The sequence below is a fragment of the Vicia villosa genome, unplaced genomic scaffold (genome assembly GCF_029867415.1).
Source record: "Vicia villosa cultivar HV-30 ecotype Madison, WI unplaced genomic scaffold, Vvil1.0 ctg.000256F_1_1, whole genome shotgun sequence".
NCBI lineage: Eukaryota > Viridiplantae > Streptophyta > Magnoliopsida > Fabales > Fabaceae > Vicia > Vicia villosa.
In genome coordinates this window covers 872,107-882,610 of record NW_026705109.1, presented here as the reverse complement: position 1 = coordinate 882,610, position 10,504 = coordinate 872,107, and the positions used below count along the sequence as shown (strand labels likewise).

The 10,504-nt window shown below is 28.2% G+C and overlaps 2 protein-coding genes across 2 annotated transcripts; one reads left to right on the top strand and one right to left on the bottom strand.

Moving 5' to 3' along the window:
* Positions 1-1,406: 1,406 nt before the first annotated feature.
* On the bottom strand, positions 1,407-1,924 carry LOC131626055 (MLP-like protein 423). Its single transcript, XM_058896870.1, has 2 exons — positions 1,737-1,924; positions 1,407-1,642 (listed from the first exon to the last, which is right to left on the bottom strand). The coding sequence occupies exons 1-2, from the start codon at positions 1,921-1,923 to the stop codon at positions 1,407-1,409; spliced, it is 423 nt and encodes a 140-aa protein (XP_058752853.1). The 5' UTR covers position 1,924.
* Positions 1,925-4,798: 2,874 nt separating this feature from the next.
* LOC131626043 (provicilin-like) lies at positions 4,799-7,375 on the top strand. The gene is made up of 6 exons (XM_058896860.1): positions 4,799-5,143; positions 5,289-5,464; positions 5,638-5,718; positions 5,822-6,145; positions 6,399-6,711; positions 7,036-7,375. Exons 1-6 carry the CDS (start codon positions 4,852-4,854, stop codon positions 7,176-7,178), a joined length of 1,329 nt encoding a protein of 442 aa, XP_058752843.1. The 5' UTR covers positions 4,799-4,851; the 3' UTR covers positions 7,179-7,375.
* The last annotated feature ends 3,129 nt before the right edge of the window (positions 7,376-10,504 follow it).

Genomic DNA, 10,504 nt, shown 5'->3' with positions numbered 1-10,504 from the left:
GTGTAACAAGCTGTTTCCACACTTCTAAATCAAATCAAATCTTTTCGACACAAGGAATTTCAATTTAACAAGTATGTGGTTATTGATATTCAATATGTGGTTAGTGACAGTTCAATAAGTGATTACTGATAGTTTAACATGTGGTTACTGATAGTTCAGTCAGTGGAAACTGATAGTTCAACATGAGGTTACTGGTAGTTAAGTAGTTATTGATAATTCAGCATGTCGTAACTAATAGTCCAATAAGTGAAAACGAATAGTTCAATGTGTAGTTACTATTAGTTCAGCATGCGGCTATTGATAGTTCAGCATGTGGTTACTAATAGTTCAGTAAGTGGTTAGTGATAATTCATCATGTGATTATTGATAGTTTAGTAAGTTGTTACTATAGTTCAACATATGTTGCTGATAGTTTAGTATGTGATTACTAATTATTCAACATGTGATTAATGGTAGTTATGCATGTGATTAATGCTAACTAGGGGTGTTCATTGGTTCGGGTAAATCCGAACCAAACTGAAATCCGAACCAACCCATAGGGTTTGGGTTGTACTTTTTTTAGTTCGAGCAAGAACCGAACCAAACCAATGAAATCCAATGATAATTGGTTCGGGTATCCGATTTTCAATTTTCTATCCGCAAACCCAACCCAACCCAACCCAACCCAAACCAACCATAATTATTTATCATAAAAATTACTACCACGCATTCAAGAAAAAAATTGAAATGTTCTATTTGGACAAATTATTATATTTTAATTTGTTATTAAAAAATTATTAGTGTATTGTAGTAAATGAGTATAGAGCTATGAAACACATTTATTATCATAATAACTCAAGTGATTAATTATAAATTCAAAAGCTTTTATGTTAAATATTTTTCTTGTTTGATATTTTTGACCTATTAATTAGAAAGAAATTGCTAGTCTAATATTTACGATTAAACACAATTAATACCATATATTTTTATATTATAATGAAAATTAGATTTCGTAAATAAGTTATTTTTTCAAATATTTTTGTATTTTTTAATCTACCCGATCAATCCAATCTAAACCAACCCGTTATTTTTAGGTTTGGTTCGGTTTGGATTTCATCGCAAAAACTTGCAAATCCAATCCAAATCAATTCATATAATTTTAATCGGTTCGGATATCGGATTTTCTCAAAATCGAACCAAACCGGCTCGCAAACAACCTTGATGCTAACTATGTATGTGGCTACTAACTAGAAGTTAATTTTAGAAATTAGTTTGTTAGTAGTATGATCATATATATATATATATATATATATATATATATATATGTAGCACATGTTTATAAAAAGATTAATACTCAATTAGAAAATATCTTGTAATTTAAGTTATCCAACACATACAACACGTTTATTAGAATATAATCATCAACCTTAATTAAGAGCAAATTCCTTAATGATTTCTGCTTCAAAAACCTTTTGACTATTTTTTTCATACTCACAAGACCATTTCACCAAGCTTCCATCACCCTTAGGTGTTACAATGATGCATCCCTTAAATTTCTCAAAGTAATTCAGAAGATCCCCATCAATGATACTATAAGTTAGTGTCCTCTCTGAGTCATCAACAACATCAATCTTCTCTTTGATTATCTTCACAAGTGGTGACCCTAAAAATTACCGCAAATAGTTCAAAATGCAAACAACAAATATCCTATTAATCATTATAATAAATATTTATAAGGATATAAAGTTTAAAAACACCTTCACCAAAAGTTATTAGGCGTACAGAACCAGCAATCTTCCCATCACCTTCTAGAATCTCAATGCTTTTGTAATCATTTGGGAAAGCCTTAGGAAATATAGCTGCAGACTCCTTAATAATACTCCAGAACTTATCAGCATTAGACTTTACTTCAATTTCTACCTCAAGCTTTCCATTGGTAGCCATTGTTAAGTGAAAAAATAAAATCAAGCTGAAAATATATATGTATTGAATATGTTATGCTTATCAAAGTTTGACTCTCGTATATATAATGAGAAAATAGGTTTGAAACAAAAGGAAATCAATGTATAATTTAAATCACGTGGTGGTTGCATCTATTAGGGATGTCAATGGCGCGGGGCAGGGTCGGGGGATACATTCTCATCATAATTCCCACCATCGAATCTATTCTCCATCCCCGCTTCGGGTCTCCGCTACGGGGAAATTTTGTCCCCCATCCCTGTCCACATGGATCTCCACAGGTCCCCACGGATCTCCATGCGGAGATCCATAGACATGATTATTATTTTTTTAAACCAAATTAACAGTAAAAGTTTCAGAAAGTAACCACAAGAAATTTATAAATTATTCCTTTACGATAAATATATTGTTTTAACAATATTTAATCTATAATATTGAGTGTCATGACCACCAAAATTTCAAACTTAAAATAAATTTGAAATAATTATTTAGATCTCACTCATTTACTAACAATACATATATATTTTAAATTTGTGTATAAGATTAATTATATGAAATGACAAATAGACTTACATAATAATTTAAAATTATATAGTTATAATAAATTAAGGACATTTGACTATTTTATGCGGGGCGGAGACTCTACGGGGCGGGGGATATTTACACCACCCCCGTCCCCGAAGTCCTTCGAATAGACTTTGTTCCCCATCCCCGTCCCCGCGGGAAAAAATTCCCCGTCTTTGGGGCCCCAAATGGGGAATCCCCACGGAGATCCCCGCCAAGTTGACATCCCTACTACTCTGAACACATTTTATGAAATTGCAATCTTTCACATGCTAGAATAAAGTTTGGTCCCAAAGGACTTATATTCTAGACTAGGCCATTAATGAAATTTTGATCTTTTAATTTAAGGTTTCGGAGGAACCCTTAGTAATAAGTACAACGTACAAATACTATATGGATTAATTAGTCAATGGAAGATTAGTGAAGATCCAACTAACTAATCTCCTATCTCATTATAAATTTCATGAATAAAATAAAATTTTAATATTTAATTAAAGAGTGAAGATCCATTTTGTCTTTCACAAAAATTATAGAATCTAAATTAATTTTTTATAAAAAAAATTCGATTTAATTACTTACAAAATTTAACCGGATCATATTAGTCAATTTATTAATATTTTTTTTAATGGACTGCCACGTTGGATATTATTTTTTATTTATCATTTTTTAAATACTAAAATTAATTTTTTTATTTTTTATTTTAATTTTATTTTAAACAATTTAGATTTGAAAATATAAAAAAAAAAAAACAAAAAAACAAAAAATTGTTCCCGGTAGGAATTGAATCCAGGGACTTTAAGTCACGTCTTATGCCTTTACCAATAGGTCAATGTACATTGGGGACAAATAATTTTCATGGTTTATATTAATATTAGACAATTCAAAATTTAGAACAAAAATATACATCAATGTATACTGACAGATAATTCCCATGATTTATAATAATATTAAATAATAAATACAAATTTTTTGTAAATAATATTAAACAATAAACAAAAAATACAAAATTTGATGAGGCTTGAACTCAAGTCTTAAATCGTAATCACTTTATATCTAGACTTAGACCAAATGTTGTTAATATTTTTAATGATGAATTCTTCACTTAATAATTCATAATAGATATTTACTTATTCTTATTTTAAATAAGTATATATTTATTTTAAATAATACAAAAATTTAAAAATAAAATTAACAAAATGTAAATCTTAAATATAATTAATCTAATAGAAATAAATTATATGATATTTAATTGAATTAAATAACACATAAAAAATATTTACTTATTTAAAATTATATTATAATTAATTAACTTAATAGTAACTCAATTAATTATTAAAACATTTAATAAATTCAAATAAAATAATCAATTTATATTTAAAGTATTTAATTAATTCAAATAAAATAATAATAATACATTAATTTAATAGTAATTCAATTAAATATTAACTAATTTATTTCTATTTGATTAATTATATTTAGATTTTATATTTTATTAGTTTTATTTTTAAATTTATGTATTATTTAAATAAATAAGTAAATGTTTACTATATTAATTAATAAATTAAGTATTAATCATTAAAAATATTAACAACATAATCTAATATAGATCTAATGTAAAGTAACTACCATTTTGTCTGAATGAATTTAAATTCGTATTTTTTATTTTAAATTCATAATTGTTTAGTATTATAATAAATTATGGAAATTATCTCTTAGCAATGTTCATTAACATAATTGTAATGGCATATATGTGAGGGGGTTAAATCATTTTTTTTTGGAGGATTAGTTTGAATTTTGTAATTTTTGTAAAGTGTAATTCAATTTGCAACTTTATGTGCATACAATTTTTGGTCAAACAAAAATAATGAGAAGAATCTGCATTCGTTTCAATAAAAGTAAATAGTTAAATAATTGTAACAACATTATCGGTGGAAGAGAGTTAATTGTTAACAACACAAAGCTGTCATTATAGCTTCTTGGAATTATGTTTGATGTATATAGCAGTGTTAATTAAAATAAGTACTTACATAATGCTTTTTAGTGATTGATTGCAGTATGATTTCTTGGAATTGTATAATAGCCAAAAGAATGTCTATGTTCATCAAATTCAAACAAATTCCACCACCCAAACTCAGTAACACGTATACGAATCTTTTCATTTTAATTATCCACCTCAATTTTGTTCATTTCAACACTAGTCCACATGCATGGTACACTATGGCCAAATGTTGGTGCATGTTAATCTTGCGCCTTTCATTTATTTAGTTATAAATACTCTCTCATTTCAGTGTATTACTCCATCATCTCATCATCCATAGTAAGCAAAGTGACACTTAAATTCAAATCAATATGGCTGCTACAACCATCAAACTCTTAATGCTTTTAGGAGTTGCTTTTTTGGCCTCAGTTTGTGTCTCTTCTAGATCTGATCGACAGAACCCCTTTATCTTTAAATCTAATAGGTTTCAAACTCTTTATGAGAATGAAAACGGACACATTCGTCTCCTCCAAAGGTTTGATGAACGTTCCCAAATATTTGAAAATCTTCAAAACTACCGTCTTTTGGAATATAAGTCCAAACCTCACACTCTTTTTCTTCCACAATACACCGATGCTGACTCCATCCTTGTAGTCCTTAGTGGTAATGTATTACATATCAAATTTATAGATTATAAAATGATCATCAACATTTTTTTTATAATAATATTTCTTACTTTATAAATTTGTTTTTTTACGAAGATAAATCAAGTTGAAAATAGAAATTTAATCTTAATTGCAATATGCAGGAAAAGCCATTTTCACAGTGTTGAACTCCAATAATCGAAACTCCTTCAATCTTGAACGTGGTGATACCATCAAAGTTTCTGCTGACACCGTTGCTTATTTAGCTAACAGAGATGACAACGAGGATCTTAGAGTATTAGAACTCGCCATCCCAGTAAACAGACCCGGTCAATTGCAGGTAATAAAGTCAGAGCTTGTCTTTTTTCATATTACACATTGTCTGCATGCCACCACATAAAACAATTTTAGAGATCTACAATAGCATCACAACAAAAGTTATGACTCCATTTTTCCACATTATATTGTGATGTTTTTCTACTCTTACCATTGTTTATTTGTATTTTTTAATAGACTTTCTTAATATCTGGAACTCAAAATCAACCGTCATTTTTATCTGGGTTCAGCAAGAATATTCTAGAGGCAGCTTTCAACGTAAGCATGCAACACACATCCTTTATTCGTTTTTCATGTACTAGTTTTATTTACTTCATGTAAATATTCACTTTTTTCATATTTTATATCGTTGAAAACAAAGACCGATTACGAGGAGATAGAAAAGGTTCTTTTAGAAGAGAAGGAAGAAGATCCACAACATCGAAGAATCCTTAGGGATAGGAGGCAAAAGATCAACGAAGAAGATGTAATAGTCAAAGTATCAAGGGAACAAATTGAGGAACTTAGCAAAAATGCAAAGTCTAGCTCCAAAAAAAGTGTATCATCAGAATCTGAACCATTCAACTTGAAAAGTCGCAATCCTATCTATTCCAACAAGTTTGGTAAATTCTTTGAGATCACCCCAGAGAAAAATCCACAGCTTCAAGACTTAGACATATTTGTCAATTCTGTGGAGATTAAGGAGGTATAACAAAACTATTTTATAACATATACAAATTAACTAGATAATAAGTTATATATTATTTTTTATTAAAAAGATACTGATAATAATTTAATTATTTTTAGGGAATTTAAATTTTATTTTTACAAATTATAAGATCAAACTCATACCATTAAGTTGACATCTCATTGACAAGACATTTATATATTTAATATCATGTTTTATTTAGATAACTGAGAGCTATAGTTACATTTTTTTATTCAAATTTTTATTTTAGGGATCTTTATTGTTGCCAAACTACAATTCAAGGGCCATTGTGATAGTAACCGTTAATGAAGGAAAAGGAGATTTTGAACTTGTGGGTCAAAGAAATGAGAATCAACAAGAGCAAAGAGGAGAAAATGATGATGAAGAGGAACAAAGAGAAGAAGAGATAAGCAAACAAGTGCAAAGGTACAAAGCTAGATTGTCTCCAGGTGATGTTTTTGTGATTCCAGCAGGTCATCCAGTTGCCATAAATGCCTCCTCGGATCTCAAATTGATTGGATTTGGTATTAATGCCGAGAATAACCAGAGAAACTTCCTTGCAGGTATACTATATTCTTATTTATTCTCTTTGTAAAAAAATTATAATTATGTTCTTACATTTAATCGTATCTTTCATTTATTTTTTTATTAATATATATGTATGATAATTGATAAGATAAGGTTACAATTGATTAAAAAAATAATTAATATAATATTAAAATTTGAAAAGAAAATAGCAATAAAATTATTTTCCAAGCAGACAAAAATTTAATTAAATTTGATGTAGAATTTCTTTTATGTGTGTGCTAATATGTTTTCTTCTACTTGAATAAATAATGAAATAAATTAATTAAATATTAATTTTTTGGGTGATTAAAAATTTGAAGGTGAGGAGGACAATGTCATAAGCCAAATACAGAGACCTGTGAAAGAGCTTGCATTTCCTGGATCTTCTCAAGAGGTTGACAGACTCCTAAAAAATCAAAAACAATCTTACTTTGCAAATGCTTATCCTCTTCAAAAAGAGTAAAGAAGCCGCCAGCAAATAGTGGGTCCTCCATCTTTAATTTTGGAGGCTTTTAATAAGTGATAAGATATTATGCATGTATGCTATAAAGAGGTGTAGCTCATAGTGAGCAAAGGATGAAATATCATTCTGGTGTAACTATAACTAGGGCTCCACTTTTCTATTATGAATAAATAAACCAAAAATAAATTGTGTACCTCGTCTCAACTACTATGCATTTCTTAGAAAATACACATCTATGTTAATACTCTTCTATGCTAATATAATTAATTTAATCCTGCATAAATAATGGATCATATATTTAATTATATCTTAAATTTCTAGCACACAAATACCAGATGTCGAACAAGATGTTACGACACTGGGATAAAATTAGTAACAACAAGAACAAGAACAATTATGCAGATAAAATAGGTTTTTGAAAGTAAAATAACACTAGTGATTGTTTACCCAGGTCGGTGCAACATCACCTGCATCTGGAGGCTACGAAGCCATGAAGGAAATCCAATTTAATAGTATTATTTTGAAACCTTAAACAACACTTGTTTATAAGTTTCTCACCTAATCACTACCAATGCAATTTCTACCCAGGATATTCCTAGATATGAGAACTCACTCTCACTTCCTGACAGCCACAAACTAGTGACAAACTCTCAACAATAACCAAAAGATAGAAGACACTCTTCAAAGACAAAATTAATTCTGCTTAAAAGCATTTGACTGATGAACAATAAAAAACTTGGCATACAATCCACTCTTGCTTAAGAGCTCATGAGTGATTGACAATGAACAATAAAATCAGCCCAACTCTAATTATCAAAGAGATAATCGAGTGGATTACAATAGACAAAGAACACACTAAAAACATTAAACCCTTATCTCATGCACACAGCTTCTCCAAGTGATTTTAGGTCTAGCAAGTCCTTATAAATAGACTCTTGCAGTATGGGCTTGGACTCTTCACGTAAATTCAATCTTCCAGTTGTAAATCTTATGCAAAATATTTTCCACAAAATTAGGAACAAATCTTCAAAGTTTCCTAAAAAATCTCAAATATCTTTTTTTATGAAACCAAATCAAATCTGCAATGTTCCTAAAAAATCATTCCTTAGCTGCGACTGTATGAGTACAAACACCATACAGAATCTTCATAATAACAAAAAAATTATTCTAAGATTTGAAAACCTGAATTGTCCTGATGTTTTGGTATAACATGTTACGACATCTTTCAGAACATCTGTCTTTTGAGATGTCTTACCAACATGTCCAGACATCTGTCACAATATCTGCTGTGAACCATATTTTAGCAAAATTGTTGTCAGTCATAAAACCAAGGAACTTACAATCTCCCCCTTTGCCAAATTTTGGCTAAAACAACTTTTGGAAGATACAAACAAAAACAGCCACAAATATAAAATACAAGATACATGAACATCATACAAACTTGAAAATCCAGCAAACAAAAACAATCAAAGTTGCACACAATAAACCTTTACAGAGAAACCCAACCTCAAACACAGAGATAATTGAAACTTTCACATAATTCATAATACCACTAGAGACCAGATGTCATGACATCTTGTCTTACATCACAAAAACAGCATCATAGCAAAACCCAAACACAACTGAGAAAAAGTTAACCTCAGCACACAAGCAATATGCTCCCCCTGTCACAATACTTCTGTCACAAGCACTTCCCATGTATCATGCATCCAAAACTCCCCTCCAGAGTACAAACCAACAACTATTCTATTTATCCCCCTGTTTAGCCATAATTTTGACCAAAAACATCTAAAAAATCACCAAGAGCAAGGAAAATAAGAAAACCAGCTTATCTTACTAACATATTCCTTAGAAATGTTAACAATCAATTCATTTATCAGCACCTCATAGCATTTTCCAAAATCAGCAATTTTCCTCGTCTAACTCACTTTCTTGAAGTCTAAAGTATCTTTACCAAACTCACTTTCCAAAGCCAACCTCCTTTGGTACATACACTTTCCTTATTCAACATACTCCAAAAGATGTTGTTAATGAGAACTTCAGATATCTTAGCAGAGAATCTTTCCCTAACAGCTTCCTTCAGATGAATGATGTGTTGAACATTATGTCTGATGTCATACTCAGGATTACTTGAAAGCACTTCCTCCCTAATCATAGCAAAATCTCCATCCTTTTCTTGCATATTCTTCAGGCCTTCATCATTACCAAGAGCATAATTCTTTCCTATGAACTCATTATCAGAATCTAGTTCATCTTCCTCTAGGTTACTAATTAAAGGTCTACATTCACATTTAAGACAATGACACCTAACTCCTCCGCCGCTTCGACAACATTCCTGAACAAACGCCCACGTGATAAACCCATTAACTTCTATAAAATTGGGTTTAAGTGTACATCTTCTTGGATACAATCTATAGTACATCCAACTACAATAATACTGATAATATTTCATACTGCACATTTATACAATCACTGTCTTTTTATTAACTATAAATAAACATTTAACTATATTAACTATAAATAAATTTTATAATTATTTTAAACATATTAATAAACATATTGAATATATATTAGCCATAAATTTTTTATATTTTAAGTAAACATTTTATAAACATATAATAATTAATGTTTCTTATATATTCACTACTATATTCTATTTTTCTAAAACAAAATATAATAAACATAACTATTCTTTTTTTTAAATGTTAGGCTTAAAAAAATACTACATCACACTATTTTGTTCTTAACCAATAAATTATTCTGTAAAGAAATATAAATATTATTTTTTTAATTTATTTTAAATATACATATATAATATATTATATTTTTTAAAAAAAGTATTTTTCAATTTTAAAAAATATATATAATATATTTCGTTTTTTTAAAATATTTTATTTATAATTCTATTTTTTAAAATTAAAATATGTTTTTAATACATAACTATTATATGCATCTTTAATAAAAAAAGACTTTTTTATTAATATATAATTTCTTTTTTTCAAAAAATAAAAAATATATACTAGTTTTATTTTTATTAATATATTTTGATTTTAAAACAATAACATAAAAATATGTATTTTTTTCTTATAAAATATGTATATATATATATATATATATATATATATATATATATATATATATATATATATATATATATATATATATATATATATATATATATATATATATATATATATATATATATATATATATATATATATATACTACCAATTAAAAACTAAATTAATATATTAAATTTAACATAAAAATTACAAAAATACCTCTTCTCTAATCTCCTTCAACCCTTTTTCAACCTCTTTAATTCT

Bases quoted from the DNA above. Each gene is read 5' to 3' on its own strand.
- LOC131626055 (XM_058896870.1), bottom strand. From the start codon at position 1,923: ATGGCTACCAATGGAAAGCTTGAGGTAGAAATTGAAGTAAAGTCTAAT. The intron at 1,643-1,736 runs GTGTTTTTAAAC...GGTAATTTTTAG, and splicing joins CCTAATAACTTTTGGTGAAG to GGTCACCACTTGTGAAGATA.
- LOC131626043 (XM_058896860.1), top strand. From the start codon at position 4,852: ATGGCTGCTACAACCATCAAACTCTTAATGCTTTTAGGAGTTGCTTTT. The intron at 5,719-5,821 runs GTAAGCATGCAA...TTGAAAACAAAG, and splicing joins TTCTAGAGGCAGCTTTCAAC to ACCGATTACGAGGAGATAGA. The intron at 6,146-6,398 runs GTATAACAAAAC...TTTTTATTTTAG, and splicing joins ATTCTGTGGAGATTAAGGAG to GGATCTTTATTGTTGCCAAA.